Here is a 22656-nt window from a genome sequence, read left to right as displayed (position 1 = left end):
ATCAATAAAATACTTTATAGTTGAAACAAGAGAGATCCAATACAGACACAGGACAGTGTTTACCAGGCGGAATACTTTCTAAACACGAGAGACATGTCGGATCTACAATTGACGGTTTCCCGAGTGGCATTCTTTAATCATAGTAGGGCCCTACAGACGGAGGATGCTATGTAGGGTGTTACCAGAATGAACAATGAACAGCATCAATAAAGACTTTATAGTTGAAACAAGATGGATCCAAAACCATAATCACAGGAAGCAAAAAAAACTAAGTTTTGATGTCTAAATTATACAGATGCATATAAAAAGTATCGTTCTCGTCTAAGATAATAGGGCTGGTAGAACATCAAGATCATCCAGACATTTTGTCGGATGTTATGACAATGACTTCTTTAAAAATGGTTTGAAGAGTGAAAATAAACTAAAACAATTTGATGAACTTCTATTTCTGCACAAAAAAAAGTGTGTGTGTGTCTGCGCGCATTACAAAAACACCAGTGGCTCATGAGTCACGTGTCCATGGTAACAAGTGATATGGCGCTGCTTGTACCTATCAGGTACTTTCAGACAGGTGCACATAGAAAAAGGGGGCCGAGGAAACGTGGTAGAGGCCAGCGAGGAACCAGCCCCTGGTGTTGCTCCACCTCCTCTCAGCTGAGTTTGGGTCCTTTTGACTGATGGCCATCAAAGCTTTTCTGCTGGCCGCGACCTGGCGTGTGTTGGCCGCGACCTGGCGTGCGTTGACCGCGACCTGGCGTGTGCTGGCCGCGACCTGGCGTGCGTTGGCCGCGATCTGGCCTGTGCTGGCCGCGACCTGGCGTGCGTTGGCCGCGATCTGGCCTGTGCTGGCCGCGACCTGGTGTGTGCTGGGGGGCACGTCCCGGCGTGTCCTGAGGGTCACCACCCGGCGTGTCCTTTGACCTCCCTTCCTCAAGTGTCCACAATGCGTTCCTGAGGAAGCGAGACGCCGCTGCTTTGTCCAGACGGGCTGCTTTCCTCCTGTCAGTGATCTCCTTCACACGGTTCATATACGTCCTGATCCTCTCCTAGTCAGGTGACAAGAAAATAAAGGATTTAGGTGACATAATATTTTTTTATTTCTATCTACAGTAGGCACCGAGTGGAAAAAATATTAGGAGCACCTTCCTAATATTGAGTTACACCCCTTTTGCCCTCAATAGGTCAGGACATGGACTCCACAAGGTGTCGAAAGCGTTCCACAGGGATGCTGACCCATGTTGACTCCTGTGCTTCCCACTATTATGTCAAGTTGGCTGAATGTCCTTTGTGTGGTGGATCATTCTTGATACACACGGAAACTGTTGAGCGTGAAAAACCAGCAGCGTTACAGTTCTTGACACAAACCGGTGCACCTGGCACCTACTACCACACCCCGTTCAAAGCCACTCTTGTCCATTCACCCTCAATGGGACACATACACAACCCACGTCTCAATTGTCTCAAGGCTGAAAAATCCTTCTTTGACCTGTCTCCTCCCCTTCATCTACAGTGATTGAAGTGGATTCAACAAGTGTCATCAATAAGGGATTATAGCTGACCCCTGGATTCACCTGACCAACGTTACATGCAAACAATATGATTATTGTGGGTAGTCAGCTTAATATAATAAGCTTGTTTAAAATGTTTACATGCTCTGCAAGAAGAACGATTTCCTTAACAATCATGTTTACATGCTCTGCAAGAAGAACGATTTCCTTAACAATCATGTTTACATGCTCTGCAAGAAGAACGATTTCCTTAACAATCATGTTTACATGGACATCTGAAATCAGGCTACTGATGGGACATTTGATAAATGCCGAAAAACACGTTTAAATCGGCGTATGCTTACTTCCATTATAACCATACATACAGTGTACAAAACATTAGGAACGCCTGCTGTTTCCATGACAGATAAGCAGAGTAAGGTGTTTACATGGCTAATGTTACGCCATACTCGGCCTTCTGCCATAATTTAATATTGAATTATTAGTGTGTATGTAAACGTGCTCTGTCGTGGAAAGAGCAGGTGTTCCTAATGTTTTGTACGCTGTGTATGTGGGGTTTTGAATGCAGGTTATGTAAGTTGACAATTGACTGAACAAAATAGGATTGGGAGGAGTGGAATTCTCTTCAGGGTAAAAATGTAATATCTTACCAACTCCTGTTTGATTGCATGTTCTTTTGGGTTTATTCCTTGTGTGACCAAGTACACTGTAAACAAGAAGAATGACACAGTAATTTAACATGGGGAGTGTTGTGGTGACAAATCATTTCAACATCTTTACACCTCCCCCCCAAAAATGTGCAGACTGGATATCATTTTATAATATTAACTTGGATCTGCAGGAAAACAAAGCACACTTACTCCAGAAAAGAGAGTTGAGGCTATATGCAGACATTAGGTCCAGCTTGGCTTGTTCCAGAGGATCCAGCTATTAAGAGAGACACATTGAGAGGGTTTGTTTTAGCTCGCCCAGTTCGATAGCTAGGCAGAGTTAGAGTTAAAAGTGATTTGTATTCGTTTTGTTACCAGGCTGCACCCCAGGCATGAGCTGAGAGCCACTGGTGAAATTGGCTCAAAACCGATGTAGCCTATTGTCAAGCAGTAATGAGTTAGTATTCCCTGTTTTCACATGAATAAGTGTTTGATAGAAAACACACATGATTTATCTGCCTTCTGAAGCAAAACTATACTGAACAAAAATAATACAACATGCAACAATTAACAATTTTACAGTTCATATAAGGAAATCAGTCAGTCGAAATGAATTCCTTAGGCCCTAATCTATGGATTTCACATAACTGGGCAGAGGTGGAACCATGGCATAGGCCCACCCACTTGGGAGCCAGGCCCAGTCAGAGTTTTTCCACACAAAAGGGCTTTAAATTACAGACAGAAATACTCCTCGGTTTCATCAGATTTCCAGGTGGCTGGTCTCAGACAATCTTACAGGTGAAGAAGCCGGATGTGGAGGTCCTGGGCATGGTTACACGTGGTTTGCGGTTGTGAGGTAGGTTGAACGCCAAATTCTCTAAAACGACGTTTGAGGCGGCTTATGGTTGAGAAATTAACATTAAATTCTCTTGGCAACAGCTCTGGTGGATATTCCTGCAGTCAGCATGCCAACTGCAAGCTCCCTCAAAACTTGAGACTTCTGTGGCATTGTGTTGTGTGACAAAACTGCACATTTTAGTGTGGCCTTTTATTGTCCATCACAAGGTGTACCTGTGTAATGATCATGCTGTTTAATCAGCTTGTTGATATGCCACACCTGTCAGGGGGATGGATTATCCTGGCAAAGGTGAAAAGCTGACTAACAGGGATGTAAACTAATTTGTGCACAAAATTGGAGAGAAATTTGCTTTTTGCATGTATGGAACATTTCTAGGATCTTTTATTTCAGTTTATGAAACATGGGACCAACACTTTACATGTTGCGTTTATATCTTTGTTCAGTGTAGTTTGAGAATTCAAACAAATATATTTTATAGAAAATACATGTGGTAGCCTGTTTCTGAAGCATGCCTTATGCTGCCTGCCTTGTTGACAATATGACCCGGAGCTGTAGATTTGAGCAGGGCGCTATGTGCACGCCAGTTCAGTAGTGTAATTAAACCTCTTAATTGGTGAGGGTTTAACAGCAGAGGCCTAAATATTGCTGTTCTGTTCGTTTGAATATGTGACAGACTCAGAGTGACATCCCCAATAATCAGGGGTGTATTCATTACGCCGATACTGTTGAAAAACTTTTTGCGACAGAAACCGTTAAACTACAAACGGAAAATGTGTTGCATCGAAAACTAGTTTCTATTGGACAAATTCAGCTAGGTCTCTCCTCGTTTCATTTGTGCTCCGTTTGGTTCTTAAGCGGTAATCAGCTGAATACACCGCAGGACTTCAGAGGAACTCAATACCAAGTCCTTCTACCCGGTCAGTCTGAAAACATACTTTTTTCACCAGCTCATTTCTTGGCATGGATAGGATGGTCTGCACCATGTTGTTGACAGCACCGACTGATGACTCAAACCCTGTGAGCTGCTCCTCAATCTCAGTAGGGTAGTCTTCCACAGGGATGTCCTCTGCCATGTTGTCTGGGGAGATTGAGAAAGAAATTAACATTAGCTAGATAGACATAGTACATTTTATTCACTTAGCAGACGCTCTTATCCAGAGGGACATAAAGTATTGAGTGTACTGTAGACACTAGACAAGGTCGCTAGCTAGCTACTAATGATACCATGAGTCGTTCCACCTCAACAAGAAGAAGAGGCTCGACATTCACCATCGTAGATGGTTCTGAAATAATTTTGGTTGTTAGAAACAAAAGATTAGCATTCCTGCAACATTATTTGGTTTAAATATAATTTGATTGCATCCAAATTGATAGGATTCATGTAACACTCATATATTAGTAATTTATTTGTTTTCAAAAAACATTGGAGACGGAACATACTTTACACGTTAACAACAATCTAAACCAACCCGTCTGTTTTACACGCATCTATACCACCTGCTTTGATGTAGCCAAGATGACTAGGAAGAGGCGAAGCAATATCATTGATAATGTGGCTAAAATAGCCATGCATATTGCTGGCTAGCTAGCGTTTAAGCAAGCTACGGCTCAGCGAAAACACTGTATTCCTGTCAATGACAAATCCCCTCGCAACACTCCGTTAACTACTCATTGTTGAATAGTTTGTCTATTATATTATCCATTATATTATCTGGTTAATGTAATAATGAGAAGCTAGCTAGCTACCTGTTTCTCCACACGTTGTTGTCCAACCGGAAATACGTAAGCGGCAACATTCTCTTCTTCTATGTTTTGTGTTTCGCCTATCGACACTACACCGATGCTCAATAGCGCCCTCTACTGTGTTGGATTGCAGAAAACAAAATGTACATTCAATCGCTAAAAGTGCATATTGTGAGGGGCTATCCTGGCTATTTTAAAATTAAAGTTAGTAGAATGTGATTCATTTAGTTGGCAATGGCATAATAAACAGGACCATTAACATCATTTGAGTGCTAGCAAAGCGCTGCACAGAGAGCAAAATTATGGTTTCCAACATAGACAGTGAGCGTCGGAGGAAACGCTGTAAAATATTACACACTGTGGACATAAGCCATAATTTGTTTTTCATGCTCTTGCAAATCGATACATTTTTATTTTTCAGCTGTGTGGTGTAAGTTGAAATTCCATCAAACTAAATTAAGGTTTGAATGGGGTTGCGATTGAGGTCGTAGCCGATTATGATACCTCCATGAAATATTGCACGGTCAACTACAACCTACATTTTCCGAAATGTAGAATGGATGGAGAAAGTGGATGGAGAAAGTGATTCCCAACATTCCCCATTGAAAGTTGGTGAAACTGTTGTCAGTATCAAGGTTTTATCAGCAGATGGCAGCAATTCTCAGGTAAGATGATTTCACAGACTGCTACAGTTTCGGCAAAATGTGTATGGAAACCTTTGGTAAATCTTTGCACTTTAGATAATGATATCAACTATTGAATGAGGCCTAATGGATTAGAGTGTCTCTTTCCAAACCTCATCCAGATGTAATATGTGCTGGTCACACGAGCAGAATCCCATGGCTGTGGCATTTAGGGATCTGAAAGAGCAGATCTAGTATGAACGTCCTGTCACTCTGACCGCCCTCTACAGAGTTACTATAACACAGGGGTATTCTAATCCTACCCTGGAGTTTCCCCAACCCACAGTCAACTGACAGAACAGCCGAGGCCCATTGCAATTTAGAATTTTCTTCAGATGGATAATGGATAATGGCATCCACTGCTTCTCAGTGCTAGAGATGTCGCTACAGACCCTGGTTCGATTCCAGGCTGTATCACAACCGGCCGTGATTGGGAGTCCCATAGGGTGGTGCATAATTGGCCCAGCGATGTCCGGGTTAGGGTTTGGCCGGGGTTGCCTGTCAACTGACTAGCCTAGTTAAATAAAAAATGAATAATGGCATTTTATTTGATTATTTAATAAATACATTGATTTGAAGAAGATATTTTAGTCTTCAGCCTGCAAGCAAGAGTTTTCATCAAGCTCGCTAACACAGCTAGTTAGCTAGCCAGGGTCTTTAGCTTTAGCAACATGCAGTGTGACTGACCAAGGTAAGTGTGACTGACCAAGGTGTTTTAGATATTAAAGCTCTGAGTTAATGTCATGTAGCTATGTGTTAGATAATTGAATTGCTAGCTAGTTAATGTTAAATGTTGCTTGCTAGCTAGCTAGCAAGATATTCTTCAAAGTAGCCACCCTTTGCCTTGATGACAGCTTTGCACACTCGGCATTCTCTCAACCAGATTAATGAGGTTGTTAAAAGTTAATTTGTGGAATTTCTATCCTTCTTAATGTATTTGAGCCAATCAGTTGTGTTGTGACAAGGTAGGGTTGGTATACAGAAGATAGCCCTACTTGTCAAAATACCAAGTATATATTAAAAACTAAACCAGGAAGTTCCTGTGACTCGCTCAATACGGAAGTGGTCAGATGACGTGAACGCTACGATACAGGACTGTTTTTCTAGCATAGACTGGAATATGTTCCGGGATTCATCCAATGGCATTGAGGACTATACCACCTCAGTCATCGGCTTCATCAATAAGTGCATCGATGACGTCGTCCTCACAGTGACCGTACGTACATATCCCAACCAGAAGTCATGGATTACATCCGCAATAAAGGCTAGAGCTGCCGCTTTCAAGGAGCGGGACACTTTTAAGAAATCCTGCTACGCCCTCAGACGAACCATCAAACAGGCAAAGCGTCAATACAGGATTAAGATTGAATCCTATTACACCGGCTCTGACGCTCGTCGGATGTGGCAGGGCTTAAAAACTATTACAGACTACAAAGAGAAACCCAGCCGCGAGCTGCCCAGTGACGCGAGCCTACCAGACGAGCTAAATGTCTTTTATGCTTGTTTCGAGGCAAGCAACACTGAAGCATGCATGAGAAAACCAGCTGTTCCGGATGACTGTGTGATAACGCTCTTGGTAGCTGATTTTTTATTTTTTTTATTTCACCTTTATTTAACCAGGTAGGCCAGTTAAGAACAAGTTCTCATTTACAACTGACCTGGCCAAGATAAAGCAAAGCAGTGTGACAAAAACAACAGAACAGAGATACACCTGGGATAAACAAACATACAGTCAATAACACAATAGAAAAATCTATATGAAGTGTGTGCAAATGTAGAAAGGCAATAAATAGGCCATAGTAAGTGAAATAATTACAATTTAGCATTAACACTGGAGTGATAGATGTGCAGATGATGATGTGCAAGTAGAGATACTGGGGTGCAAAAGAGCAAAACAATTATGTGGGGATGAGGTAGTTGGGTGGGTTATTTACAGACTGGCTGTGTACAGGTGCAGTAATCAGTAAGCTGCTCTGACAGCTGATGCTTATAGTTAGTGAGGGAGATGTAAGTCTCAAGCTTCAGTGACTTTTGCAATTCGTTCCAGTCATTGGCAGCATAGAACTGGAAGGAAAGGCGGCCAAAGGAGGTGTTGGCTTTGGGGATGCCCAGAGAAATATACCTGCTGGAGTGCGTGCCACGGGTGGGTGTTGCTATGGTGACCAGTGAGCTGAGATAAGCCGGGGCTTTACCTAGCAAAGACTTATAGATGACCTGGAGCCAGTGGGTTTGGAAATGGATATGTAGCGAGGGCCAGCCAACGAGAGCATACAGGTCGCAGTGGTGGATAGTATGTGAGCAAGACTTTTAAACAGGTCAACATTCACAAAGCTGCGGGGCCAGACGGATTAATCAGGACGTGTACTCAAAGCATGCGCGGGCCAACTGGTAAGTGTCTCCATTGACATTTTCAACCTCTCCCTGACCGAGTCTGTAATACCTACATGTTTCAAGCAGACCACTATAGTCCCTGTGCCCAAGGAAGCGAAGGTAACCTACAGTGGTAGGCCTGATTACCGCCCCGTAGCACTCACGTCGGTAGCCTGATGTGCTTTGAAAGACCGGTCATGGCTCATATCTACAGCATCATCCTGGATACCCTAGACCAGAGCTGCCCAACCCTCTTCCTGGTGATCTACCGTCCTGTGGGTTTTCAGTCCAACCCTAATTTAACACACCTGATTCTTCTTATTAGCTGCTCAACAGGACCTTAACTAGCTGAATCAGACATGCTAAATTAGGGTTGGACTGAAAACCTACAGGACAGTAGATCTCCAGGAAGAGGGTTGGACTGAAAACCTACAGGACAGTAGATCTCCAGGAAGAGGGTTGGACTGAACCTACAGGACAGTAGATCTCCAGGAAGAGGGTTGGGCAGCCCTGCCCTAGACCCACTCCAATTCGCATACCGCCCCAACAGATCCACAGATGATGCAATCTTAATTGCACTCCACACTGCCCTTCCCCACCTGAACAAAAGGAACACTTATGTGAGAATGCTGTTCATTGACTTCAGCTCAGCGTTCAACACTATAGTGCCCACAAAACTCATCACTAAGCTAAGGACTCTGGGACTAAACACCTCCCTCTGCAACTGGGTCCTGGACTTCCTGATGGGCCGCCCCCAGGAGGTACGGGTAGGCAACAACACGTCTGCCACACTGATTCTCAACACTGGGGCCCCTCGGGTGCGTGCTCAGTTCCCTCCTGTACTCCTCTTTCACCTACGACTGCGTGGCCAAACACGACTCCAACACCATCATTAAGTTTGCTGATGACACAACAGTGGTAGGCCTGATTACCGACAACAATGAGACAGCCTATAGGGAGGAGGTAAGATACCTGGCAGTGTGGTGCCAGAACAACAACCGCTCCCTCAATGTGAACTAAACAAAGGAACTAATCGTGAACTACAGGAAAAAGCGGGCCGAACAGGCCCCAATTATCATCAACAGGGCTGTAGTGGAGCAGGTCGAGAGTTTCAAGTTCCTTGGTGTCCACATCACCAACAAACTATCATGGTCCAAACACACCACCAAGACAGTCGTGAAGAGGGCACGACAACACCTTTTCCTCCTCAGGTGACTGAAAAGATTTGGCATGGGTCCCCAGATATTCAAAAAGTTCTACAGCTGCACCATCGAGAGCATCCTGGCCGGTATGGCAACTGCTTGGGCATCTAACCGTACGGCGCTAGAGAAGGTAGTGCACACAGCACGGCAAGCGGTACCTGAGCGTCAAGTCTAGGACCAAAAGGCTCCTTAACGGCTTCTACCCCCTTTACAACCCTTACCTACATGTACAATAACCTTGACTAACTGTACCCCTGCACATCGACTTGATACCCCCAGTATATAGCCTCGTTATTGTTATTGTAACTTTTACTTTAGTTTATTTGGTAAATATTTTCTTAATCTAGAGGCGAAAGAAACACACACCTATTTAGGCGAGGTGCTGGCTAGCGGAGTAGAACACTTGAAAAACGTGCATCTTTCTTCAACTGCATTGTTGGTTAAGGGGCGGCAGGGTAGCCTGGTGGTTAGAGCGTTGGACTAGTAACCGAAAGGTTGCAAGTTCGAATCCCCGAGCTGACAAGGTACAAATCTGTCGTTCTGCCCCTGAACAGGCAGTTAACCCACTGTTCCTAGGCCGTCATTGAAAATAAGAATTTGTTCTTAACTGACTTGCCTAGTAAAATAAAGGTAAAATTTTAAATAAAAAAAGGGCTTGTAAGTAAGCATTTCACGGTAAGGTCTAAACCTGTTGTATTCGGCGCATGTGATTTGAAAGGAAGACTCAGAGTTACCTCTGCTGCAGAGGATAAGTTCATTAGAGTTAACTGCACCTCAGGTTGCAGCCCAAATAAATGCTTCACAGAGTTCAATAACAGACACATCAACATAAACTGTTCAGCGGAGACTGCGTGAATCAGGCCTTCATGCTGCAAAGAAACCACTACCAGGTGAAGATGGTCAGTTTCCTCTGGACGGTCTGGAGAAGGCTACCATCCACTATACCTCAGCCATCAAGCCCAAAGACCCAGGACTCCACATCCTCCTGGAGTTGGCCCTGGAGAAGCAACACTATTCAGCAGATAAGTATGAATGGAGGAGCTAGAACAGCAGGAGCACATCTCCTGATTCTGTAGCGTGAGGCAGGTTGATGTACCAAGCACACCCCCTGGATAGGATGCTAATCTACCGCAGGTCCTGCGATAGGAAGGTACATCATTGTAGACATAAGCATTCCAAAGCATTTTTGAACTATTCCCTTTATTCCAGAACATAATTTGAATATGTATATGAATCAGTGCATTTCTTCTTCTTACATTTGAGTCATTTAGCAGACGCTCTTATCCAGAGCAATTAGGGTTAAGTACCTTGCTGAAGGGCATAACAACTGACTTTTCACCTAGTCGGTTCGGGGATTTGAACCGGCAATCCTTTTTAGTTACAAGCCCAAAACTCTTAACCCGCTAGGCTACCCGCCACCCTTCTTCTTCCTCTTCCAGTCTGACGGCGACGGTGAGGGGCCAGTTGGGCAAGGCAGACTTCATCCAGACCCTGTTCATCTTCCTCTCCAAGAATGCAGGCAAGATCAGAGACACCATACATACAAAGACATAAACTCAGCGAAAAAAGAAACGTCCCTTTTTCAGGATTCTGTTTTTCAAAGATAATTCGTAAAAATCCAGATAACTTCACAGGTATTCATTGTAAAGGGTTTCAACACTGTTTCCCATGCTTGTTCAATGAACCATAAACAATTCATGGACATGCACCTGTGGAACTGTCGTGGAACGGTCGTTAAGACACTAACAGCTTACAAATGGTAGGCAATTAAGGTCACAGTTATGAAAACTTAGGACACTAAAGAGGCCTTTCTACTGACTCTGAAATACACCAAAAGAAGGATGCCCAGGGTCCCTGATCATCTGTGTTAACGGGCCTTAGGCAGGCTGCAAGGAGGCATGAGGACTGCAGATGTGGCCAGGGCAATAAATGTCAATGTCCGTACTGTAAGACGCCTAAGACAGCGCTATAGGGAGACAGGACGGACAGCTGATTGTCCTCACAGTGGCAGAACACGTGTAACAACACCTGCACAGGATCAGTACATCCGAACATCACACCTGCGGGACAGGTACAGGATAGCAACAACAGTTGCCCGAGTTACACCAGGAACACACAATCCCTCCATCAGCACTCAGACTGTCCGCAATAGGCTGAGAGAGGCTGGACTGAGGGCTTGTAGGCCTGTTGTAAGGCAGGTCCTCACCAGACATCACCGGCAACAACGTCGCCAGACAGGACTGACAAAAAGTGCTCCACTGACGAGTCGCGGTTTTGTCTCACCAGAGGTGATCGTCAGATTCGTGTTTATCGTCGAAGGAATGAGCGTTACACCGAGGCCTGTACTCTGGAGCGGGACCGATTTGGAGGTGGAGGAGCCGTCATTATCTGGGGCGGTGTGACACAGCATCATCGGACTGAGCTTGTTGTCATTGCAGGCAATCTCAACGCTGTGCGTTACAGGGAAAGACATCCTCCTCCCTCATGTGGTACACTTCCTGCAGGCTCATCCTGACATGACCCTCCAGCATGACAATACCACCAGCCATACTGCTCATCTGTGTGTGATTTCCTGCAAGACAGGAATGTCAGTGTTCTGCCATGGCCAGCAAAGAGCTCGGATCTCAATCCCATTGAGCATGTCTGGGACCTGTTGGATCGGAGGGTGCGGGCTAGGGCTATTCTCTCCAGGAATGTCCGTGAACTTGAAGGTGCCTTGGTGGAAGAGTGAGGTAAATTCTCACAGCAAGAACTGGCAAATCTGGTGCAGTCCATGAGAAGGAGATGCACAACAGTACTTTATGCAGCTGGTGGCCACACCAGATACTGACTGTTACCCCCCCTGTTAGTCAAGTCTGTGGAAATTGTCTTAGTTGTTGAATCTTATGTTCATACAAATATTTACACATGTTAAATTTGCTGAAAATAAACGCAATTGACAGTGAGAGGACGTTTCTTTTTTTTGCTGAGTTTATGTTAAAGTAATGACACTACATGCATGATGATTTCTAGTCAGTGGGACTGACATTCTAGACAGATAGATTAGACTTGACACTGAGATCACAGGACCTGGCTCTATGAGGAACAACCCCATTCACATGCATTACATGGAACAGAATCATCAGGGGGGTTGTATCCAACGGGCCCTGCTGAGGTACCTGGATCCAAAGGGCCCTGCTGAGGTACCTGGATCCAAAGGGCCCTGCTGAGGTACCTGGATCCAACGGGCCCTGCTGAGGTACCTGGATCCAACGGGCCCTGCTGAGGTACCTGGATCCAACGGGCCCTGCTGAGGTACCTGGATCCAACGGGCCCGGCTGAGGTACCTGGATCCAAAGGGCCCTGCTGAGGTACCTGGATCCAAAGGGCCCTGCTGAGGTACCAGGTTGCTGAGCCAAGACTTCTGGGACTACAACCTTCATGTGGGGCATCTGCTGCTGCGACAGAAGAGGCGTAGGGAGGTATTGCAGCACCTCCAGACTGGGCTGGCCCTGCGGCCCTCACTCAGGTCAGCACACTGTGGTACACCCCTACTCACCAGACGGGCCGCGGTCCGGACCCAGAACAAGGTCAATACGGACCGCTGGTCCAGACAGCAACAAAATATGTTCTAGACAAAAAAATAAATGCAACATGGAACAATTTCAACAATTTTACTGAGTTAGTTCATAAGGAAATCAGTCAATTGAAATGCATTCATTAAACCATAATCTATGGATTTCACATAACTGGGAAGGGGCGGAGCCACAGGTGGGCATAGGCCTACCAACTAGGGAGCCAGGCCCAGCCAATCAGGATTAGTTTTTCCCCACAACAGAGCTTTATAACAGAAAGAAATACTGTTTCATCAACTGTCCGGGTGGCTGGTCTCAGACGATCTTGCAGGTGAAGAAGCTGGATGTGAAGGTCCTGGGTTGGCGTGGTTACACATGGTCTGCATTTGTGAGGCCGGTTGGACGTACTGCCAAATTCTCTAAAATTCTCTAAAACGACGTTGCAGAATGTTCATTTCTATGGTCAAGAAATGAACATTCAATTCTCTGGCAACAGCTCTGGTGGACATTCTTGCAGTCAGCATGCCAATTGCCCACTCATTCAAAGTCTAATCTGTAGCACTGTGTTGTGTGACAAAACTGTACATTTTAGAGTGCCCTTTTATTATCCCCAGCACAAGTTGCACCTGTGTAATGACCATGCTGTTTAATTAGCTTCTTCATATGCCACACCTGTCAGGTAGGTGGATTATCTTGGCCGATGAGAAATGATCACCAACAGGGATGTAAACAAATGTGCATATGGAACATCTCTGCAAGCATTTATTTCAGCCCACGGTACCTTTACAACACTTTATACATGTACATTTAGGTCACAGACTTGAGTATTAAAAGTCCAAAGCAATAAGACAGTACTAGTTCTCAAAAAGGCCATTTTAATCTGGAACGAGTCCTCCCCAGTAGGTTTTTTTTTATAACAAAGTCACAGTAAGAACATTTGTAGGCAAAACTGGAGGCATGTGCCAATCAAACACACCTTGCCTCGTAAAAGATAATGACCACAAGCATTTTTTTATCAAGCAGCAAAAAATGCTAACTTCAGTTAGCAAAGCATTTTGTTCAGAGTATCAACCTGCCATTAGAAACATAGGCTACACGTGGTTTAAACAGGATAAAGGATGGCTGGAAGAGAGAGAAACAAAGGATATCGAGTTCCACAGACGGGCCGACTTCAATAGAAACTGTTTGATGAGACGAGAGAGGGAGGGGGACTGGAGATAGAGAGAGGGACACTAGAGAGGATGAGAGAGCGCTTCTACTGAATTACAAGGAGGAGCGTTTCTCACTGCCATCCGTGGAGGCCAACTGGGTATTCTGTTAGTCATTTTAACTTGGAATAGCAGGCCTTGAAGATAGATAGCTAGTTGGGTCACAGTCCTGCTGGGGTTCACCTCTTCCTTACTGACATTACTTTGCTAATCATACATCTGCTTCTGATGTACCCCCTTCACCATCTGGGGGGGGATTCAAAACTGACCCAAGATCAGAGTCTAGGGGGTACTCCACCGTACACCTCACACACGGTTGAGCTTGGTCACGATGAGGACGCGGACGGACTGGTCAAAGGCAGAGCAGACGCACAGACCCTGCTTGTCGGGGCTCCAGTCCAGGCTGGCGATTGGCTGGGTGGACAGAGTGACGTTCTGCAGCAGGGTGACAGTGCCGGCCACGCCCATGTCCACCTCATCTGAGTCCTTCTTACTTCTCTGAGCCGGGTATTCACTGTTAACAGGACAAAGGCAGCGGGAATCAAGGATGCATCTACACACTAGTCTAGACTCATTCAGGGATACATCCTACATGTAACTTGAGATAAAAGCACATAACTCAGACTTTCACATACAGTACATCATACACTGATGCCAATTATGCATGTTAATCTCAAGTTAGGATTCAGACCACACACTGTACCAGGAGTGAAGAGCATTGATTTTGACTCTTACCTAACCATGTTTGATGTTAGTTTACCATTATAGAGACATGTTTCTGAGGTTATGGGTTGAAATCCATTTGGCCAAGTTAGTGGAGAATCGATAAAGTGACTTACTATTTCCATAGATGAAGGTTTCCAGCTCCCCCTGCTGTCATAAAGATGTCTCTGTTCTGGGGCAGATGTCTCACTTGCCAGATCGTGGATTTATGGGCCTTGGGATGAAATGGAAAGAATCCATTTTACATACAAAACAATGTGCTATAATCCTTTTAAGGATTAGCCCCCTCTTAAAATGTTCACCTAACATGACGTACCCAAATCTAACTGCCTGTAGCTCAGGCCCTGAAGCAAGGATATGCATTTTCTTGGTACCATTTGAAAGGAAACACTTTGAACTGTATGGAAATGGGAAAGGAATGTAGGAGAATATAACACAATAGATCTGGTAAAAGATAATACAAAGAAAAAAGAAAAACATTTTGTATTTATTTTTTTACCATCAGAAAGTCCATTATTCCAGCCCAGGTGCAATTTAGATTTTGGCCACTAGATGGCATCAGTGTATGTCCAAAGTTTTAGACTGATCCAATGAACCATTGCATTTCTGTTCAAGCTTTTGTATCAAGACTGCCTAAATGTGCCTAATTTGTTTATTAATAACTAATGTTCCAAATTGTGCACTCTCCTGAAACAATATCATGGTATTCTTTCACTGTAATAGCTACTGTAAAATGGACAGTGCAGTTAGATTAACAAGAATTTAAGCTTTCTGCCAATATCAGATATGTCTATGTCCTGGGAAATTCTCTTGTTACTTACAACCTCATGCTAATCGCATTAGCCTGTGTTAGCTCAACTGTCCCGTGGAACGGACACCAATCCCGAAGAATTAAACATTTTTTAAATGGATATTGCAAGCAGAGAAATATAATTCATAGAATGGGATTTGCATTCAAGTTAATGGGTGGTCATTCTATTTCTGTGATTGCAAGTTCAAGCCAAAGGTCTAGTAGCATATATTCAGCCAAAGGTTAGTAATATCCCATGCCGGTGGCAGATGTACAAGCCAACAACTTTGATTAGGGAAAGAGGCATGAAACTACAAACAACAACTCAACAAATCAGAGTGGATTGAAAAACACTTCCAACCTTCAAATCCCATCCAATATGAGATTAGATATATTTATGTGCAGACTGTTGATCGCTCATTGAACAACCCAAATATTTTAAAGAGGTATGGAGGCAAAGTCCTCTCTGATCTCCCCAAAACACCAGACGAACGGAGCCAGGGCCGCGTCACAAATAGTACCCTAATCCCTAAAAGAGCACTACTTTTGATCAGGGCCCAAAGGGTTACGGTTAAAATAATACTTTGGTGGGTGTATTATATTTGTCCTATTTCATACATGTGCTAGTGTGTATTAATATGCATGTGTATATGCAAATTCTAAAAATATATATATAAAAAAAACAATTGCACATCCCTGTGACAGACACCCTTGGAGAGCCGGGTCATGGTCAGGGTTTGACCCCGGAGCAATTGGGGTTAAGTGTCTTGCTCAAATGCACATCCACAGATTTTTCACCTTGTCGGGTCCTGGATTCGAACTAGCAACCTTTCGGTTACAGGCCCAACGCTCGAACCGCAAGGCTACCCACAGAGCTCTGGTCAAACCGCAACGCTACCCATAGAGCTCTAGTCAAACCGCAACACTACCCACAGAGCTCTAGTCAAACCGCAACGCTACCCACAGAGCTCTGGTCAAACCGCAACGCTACCCACAGAGCTCTGGTCAAACCGCAACGCTACCCACAGAGCTCTGGTCAAACCGCAACGCTACCCACAGAGCTCTAGTCAAACCGCAAGGCTACCCACAGAGCTCTGGTCAAACCGCAACGCTACCCACAGAGCTCTGGTCAAACCGCAACGCTACCCATAGAGCTCTGGTCAAACCGCCAACGCTACCCACAGAGCTCTAGTCAAACCGCAACGCTACCAAACAGAGCTCTGGTCAAACCGCAAGGCTACCCACAGAGCTCTGGTCAAACCGCAAGGCTACCCACAGAGCTCTGGTCAAACCGCAAGGCTACCCACAGAGCTCTGGTCAAACCGCAAGGCTACCCACAGAGCTCTGGTCAAACCGCAAGGCTACCCACAGAGCTCTGGTCAAACCGCAAGGCTACCCACAGAGCTCTGGTCAAACCGCAAGGCTACCCACAGAGCTCTGGTCAAACCGCAAGGCTACCCACAGAGCTCTGGTCAAACCGCAAGGCTACCCACAGAGCGCTGGTCAAACCGCAAGGCTACCCACAGAGCTCTGGTCAAACCGCAAGGCTACCCACAGAGCTCTGGTCAAACCGCAAGGCTACCCACAGAGCTCTGGTCAAACCGCAAGGCTACCCACAGAGGTCAAAAGGTTCTCTCTGGTCAAAAGTAGTGCACTATATAGTGGAAAGAGTGCCATTTGGGACACAACTATGGGCCGGATTCACAAAACATAACTTTGTAAGAAGTTTCTTGTGAAAAAAATAAAATAAGAAGTTCATAAGAGTTCGTAAGTGCAATTCCTCAAAATGGTCTTAGGAATTCAGTTTTCTTAGGAACTTTGTAAATATATATATATATTTTAAAGAACTTTGTAAATATCTTATGTGGCATTGCCATAAGTGATGTGATTGAAACCAATAAATAGGCCTATGTGACAGGGATGATAGGATTTGACCCACTATAACAGTGTTGATATTTCCATTTATTTATCTGCTTTATGTCTCGAGAATATATCTTTTCAGTTGGCTCGTGAACCCTTTATACACAAAAACAAAAAAATGTTATTTTTCATACATTATAGCCATCAGACTAGCTATATCAAAACCAAAATGTTATTTTTCATACATTATAGCCATCAGACTAGCTATATCAAAACCAAAATGTTATTTTTCATACATTATAGCCATCAGACTAGCTATATCAAAACCAAAATGTTATTTTTCATACATTATAGCCATCAGACCAGCTATATCAAAACCAAAATGTTATTTTTCATACATTATAGCCATCAGACTAGCTATATCAAAACCAAAATGTTATTTTTCATATATTATAGCCATCAGACTAGCTATATCAAAACCAAAATGTTATTTTTCATACATTATTGCCATCAGACTAGCTATATCAAAACCAAAATGTTATTTTTCATACATTATAGCCATCAGACTAGCTATATCAAAACCAAAATGTTATTTTTCATACATTATAGCCATCAGACTAGCTGTATCAAAACCAAAATGTTATTTTTCATACATTATAGCCATCAGACTAGCTATATCAAAACCAAAATGTTATTTTTCATACATTATAGCCATCAGACTAGCTATATCAAAACCAAAATGTTATTTTTCATATATTATAGCCATCAGACTAGCTATATCAAAACCAAAATGTTATTTTTCATACATTATAGCCATCAGACTAGCTATATCAAAACCAAAATGTTATTTTTCATACATTATAGCCATCAGACTAGCTATATCAAAACCAAAATGTTATTTTTCATACATTATAGCCATCAGACTAGCTATATCAAAACCAAAATGTTATTTTTCATACATTATAGCCATCAGACTAGCTATATCAAAACCAAAATGTTATTTTTCATATATTATAGCCATCAAAACTGTTATTTTTCTATATCAAAACCAAAAAAATGTTATTTTTCATATATTATAGCCATCAGACTAGCTATATCAAAACCAAAATGTTATTTTTCATATATTATAGCCATCAGACTAGCTATATCAAAACCAAAATGTTATTTTTCATATATTATAGCCATCAGACTAGCTATATCAAAACCAAAATGTTATTTTTCATATATTATAGCCATCAGACTAGCTATATCAAAACCAAAATGTTATTTTTCATATATTATAGCCATCAGACTAGCTATATCAAAACCAAAATGGATAACCAGGGAATGCGCAATACAAACTTCAGCAAAAAAGAGCTTGAAAAAAATTAATTAAAAAAAAAGTCAAAAAATGCAGAACTAAGAACAGATATAGCCCTTGGTTCACTCCAGACCTGACTGCCCTTGACCAGCACAAAAACATCCTGTGGCGGACTACCATAGCATCGAATAGTCCCTGTGATATGCAACTGCTCAGGGATGTCAGGAACCAATACAAGCAGTCAGTCAGGAAAGCAAAGGCCAGCTTTTTTCAAGCAGAAATTCACATCCTGTAGCTCTAACTGTAAAGTCCATGGAGAACAAGAGCACCTCCTCCCAGCTGCCCACTGCACTGAGGCTAGGAAACACTGTCACCATCGATAAATCCATGATAATAGAACATTTCAATAAGCATTTCTCAACGGCTGGCCATGCCTTCCTCCTGGCTACTCCAACCCCGGCCAACAGCTCCGCAGGAATAGCAACTTTGCTTAACTTTCTTCACACATCTATAACTTACTTAGTTAAGGAAAAAAAATGTCAGTAAGACATTTCTTCTTAAGGTTTTGTGAATCTGGGCCCAGGGCTTTAACGCAAGTTTGTCAAGTGTGTTTTCATTTCATGGAGGAACGATTAAAAAGCCACACTCTCCACAGGCCTTATGTGATCTTTGGCAGGCAGCTTCATGGACATGAGCGTGTAAGAAAAACATGGCCGCCACACTGATCCAGTGGTGAAAACATTCAAAATAATTTTCTCTCCCCATCCGTAACTACAACTGACTCACCGCCACCAGGGGATGAAAAATAACCTTTGACACTTTTTTCCGCCTTCTAATTCGGCCAATTACCTTTTCGGAGACGGAGTCGAAGCCCTTGGTGGGGTGCTGGGTCCTCATGTCAAAGACGTGGAATTTCCCCTCCAACGAAGTGGCCACTAGCTTGTTCATGTTGATATCCTTCCTGTCAAACTCCACGTGGCATACCTGCAGGACAGTAATAAAAGAAGATAACAATCAGGCACTGAGTCCCTGGAGTGGACAGCCGGACAGCCGAGCCATCCTAGAGAAATGACCTCAGTAGAACTAAATTCAGCTCCTGGCACCGAGACAAATGACCTCAGAACCTTTTACTCATCAATCTACACACAATACCCCACAATTAAAGAAAAACAGGTTTTAGAATTGTTTGCAAATGTATTTAAGGAAAAAAAAACGGAAATATCACATTTATACAAGTATTCAGACTTAGTACTTTGTTGAAACACTTCTGGCAGTGATTACAGCCTTGAGTCTTCTTGGGTATGACACTACAAGCTTGGCACACCTGTATTTGGAGAGTTTCTCCCATTCTTCTCTGCAGATACTCTCAAGCTCTTTCAGGTTAGATGGGGAGCGTTGCTGCACAGCTATTTTCAGGTCTGTCCAGAGATGTTTGATCGGGTTCAAGTCCGGGCCAATCAAGGACATTCAGAGACTTGTCCCGAAGCGACTCCTGTGTTGTCTTGGCTGTGTGCTTAGGGTTATTGTCCTATGGAAGGTGAACCTTCGCTCCAGTCGGAGGTCCTGAGCAGGTTTTCATCAAGGATCTCCGTACTTTGCTCTGTTAATCTTTCCCTTGATCCTGACTAGTCTCCCAGTCCTTGCCACTGAAAAACATCCCCACAGTATGATGCCACCACTACGCTTCACTGTAGGAATGGTGCCAGGTTTCCTCCAGATGTGACTCTTGGCATTCAGGCCAAAGAGTTCAATCTTGGTTTTATCAGAGCAGAGAATCTTGGTTCTCATGATCTGAGAGTCATTTAGGTGGCTTTTGGCAAACTCCAAGTGGGCTGTCATGTCCGGAATGGCTTCCATTTGGCCACTCTACCATAAAGACCTGATTGGTGGAGTGCTGCAGAGATGGTTGTCCTTCTGGAAGGTTCTCCCATCTCCACAGAGGAACTCTGGAGCTCTGTCAGAGTGACCATCCAGTTTTTGGTCACCTCTCCCCCGATTGCTCAGTTTGGTCAGCTCTAAGAAGAGTCTTGGTGGTTCCAAACTTCTTCCATTTAAGAATGATGGAGGCCACTGTGTTCTTGGGGACCTTCAATGCTGCAGGAATATTTTGGTACCCTTCCCCAGATCATGTCTCGGAGCTCTAGAACAATTCCTTCGACCTCGTGGCTTGGTTTTTGCTCTGACATGCACTGTCAACTGTGGGACCCTATATAGACAGGTGTGGGCCTTTCCAAATCATGTCCAATCAATAGAATTTACCACAGGTGGACTCCAAGTTGTAGAAACATCTCAAGGATGATCAATGGAAACAGGATGCACCTGAGCTTAATTTAGAGTGTCATTACAAAGGGCCTGAATACCTATGTAAATAAGGTATTTATCTTTAATAAATTTGCAAAAATGTCTAAACCTGCTTTCACTTTGTCATTATGGGGAATTGTGTGTCGATTTGATGAGGATGTGCTTTTTTTTTGTCATCCATTTTAGAATAAGGCTGTAACGTAACAAAATGTGCGAAAAGTCAAGGGGTCTGAATACTTTCTGAATGGACTGTATGGGGAATTAGAAATTATGAAGAAAATAACATTGATAGAAGCTATCTACAATATTAAAGCTAATCTACCCCCTAGAAGAAAAAAACCCACAACAACATGGAAGGTCATTGTTCTCCATTACTGTGTGCGTCAATGTATTGCAGGGTAATGATAGTGAACATATAGTATACTAAAATAGTATTCATTTAAAGTACAGTTTTAATATGTGTATTGAAGTGAAATGATAGTATGTGTAAAGCATTCGTACAGATGTACTTTACTAGTATATATCTCATATCTGAGGTAAATTCTGTTACATTTGTAGTGTATTTAAGTATACATGTAATATATTAAAAATGTACTTTTTCCTCGCTTGGGTCTCAGTGTTGAAAGGGGGAAAATAAATAGGCCCTTATAGAATATAGATAGATGTATAAGAGCATGAAATACTACATATACAACAATTATCCAGGAAAAACATTTAAAAATGTCCAATGTAGAGGTTGGAAATTAGGCTTATACTGGGGTATTTTGATTTATCTTAATGTTTAACATATTTTAAATGTTAATTTCGACTTTTTAAGTCAATACCTGCAGTCAGCTTGTGCACTGGGTTATGAGCTTGCCTTCATTTGGCCTGTTACATGATTATTTCATTCTGAAACTGTCCCCAGTCACATGACGAGAGACCGGAGCCTCGTGAGTCATTCACGGTTGTGCAGCATGCGCCAGGTGACCTAGTTACTGTATGGAATTCACACTTAAATGTATGCCAACTATTAAGTGAACTGGTTATGAGCTTGCCTTCATTTGGCCTGTTACATGATTTTTCATTCTGAAACTTACCGGTTGTCCTCAGTCACATGTTTGTTTACAATGACGAGAGACCGGAGCCTCGTGAGTCATTCACGGTTGTGCAGCACGCGCCAGGTGACCTAGTTACTGTATGGAATTCACACTTAAATGTATGCCAACTATTAAGTGAACTGTCTAAAATGTGCTAAATGCACAGCAGTTGTACATTTAGTTTATCTGGCTATGTGGTTAGCTTCTTGCAAAATCCGAGGAGGGGAAAACTTAACTAGCTGTTATTGGCAGAGAGGTTTGGAACTCATTGTTATTGATCTACTACACAGGCCAAAACTCCCGCCCATTCAAACAGGCTGATTAGAAGGTCCAGTGTAGACTGTATTTTCAACCAGCAACTATCAGGAAATAAGACTGATTGACATTTTTTTTACACTTTTACAGCTTTAGTTTCATCCGCTGTTGTACAATATGATACAAAACACAGGTAAAACTGAATTTTGACTGCACAGGACCTTTAATGAATATAAAGGTTGGCTGTTCACCATTTGAAGGGTTAGGTTGTTACTGTGTCAATATCGATAGGACCAAAAAGCAGGTATAGACCACCACTACCATATCATTCTACAGACATATAGGGCTGGTTTCCCGGACACAGATTAAAGGCTCTATTCAGTCGGTAAAGCTGAAACGTTACAGATTCTGTGATGTGAAGGTCATTTCTGATTTGAGTCGACATATCCAGCGTTTACCCTGAATGCAGTCTCCGCTAAAGCGGGAACATTACCTTTAAATGTCAATCACGCTGTTAAGATGAACTTCCTGGATGTGGATAGAACAGAACCTCTTCTCAACTAAAATCCCC

The 22656-nt window shown here is 43.2% G+C and overlaps 2 protein-coding genes across 2 annotated transcripts in view; both read right to left on the bottom strand.

The window, feature by feature from the left end:
- c1d (C1D nuclear receptor corepressor) lies at window positions 1-4840 on the bottom strand. Its single transcript, XM_029655397.2, has 5 exons — window positions 4764-4840; window positions 3953-4095; window positions 2369-2435; window positions 2159-2214; window positions 1-1046 (listed from the first exon to the last, which is right to left on the bottom strand). Exons 2-5 carry the CDS (start codon window positions 4088-4090, stop codon window positions 651-653), a joined length of 657 nt encoding a protein of 218 aa, XP_029511257.1. The 5' UTR covers window positions 4091-4095; window positions 4764-4840; the 3' UTR covers window positions 1-650.
- Window positions 4841-13424: 8584 nt separating this feature from the next.
- The window catches only part of dnaaf10 (dynein axonemal assembly factor 10), a 30272-nt gene continuing 21040 nt past the window's right edge, over window positions 13425-22656 (bottom strand). Inside the window, exons 6-8 of the mRNA XM_065007837.1 lie at window positions 19300-19434; window positions 14617-14714; window positions 13425-14291 (exon numbers count right to left, since the gene is read on the bottom strand). Of these exons, the coding sequence (XP_064863909.1) occupies window positions 14084-14291; window positions 14617-14714; window positions 19300-19434 (441 nt within the window). The 3' untranslated portion in view covers window positions 13425-14083. The remainder of the gene's footprint in view (window positions 14292-14616; window positions 14715-19299; window positions 19435-22656) is intronic.

This window comes from Oncorhynchus nerka, linkage group LG23 (genome assembly GCF_034236695.1).
Source record: "Oncorhynchus nerka isolate Pitt River linkage group LG23, Oner_Uvic_2.0, whole genome shotgun sequence".
Taxonomy (NCBI): domain Eukaryota; kingdom Metazoa; phylum Chordata; class Actinopteri; order Salmoniformes; family Salmonidae; genus Oncorhynchus; species Oncorhynchus nerka.
This window is presented reverse-complemented; position numbering and strand designations above follow the sequence as displayed.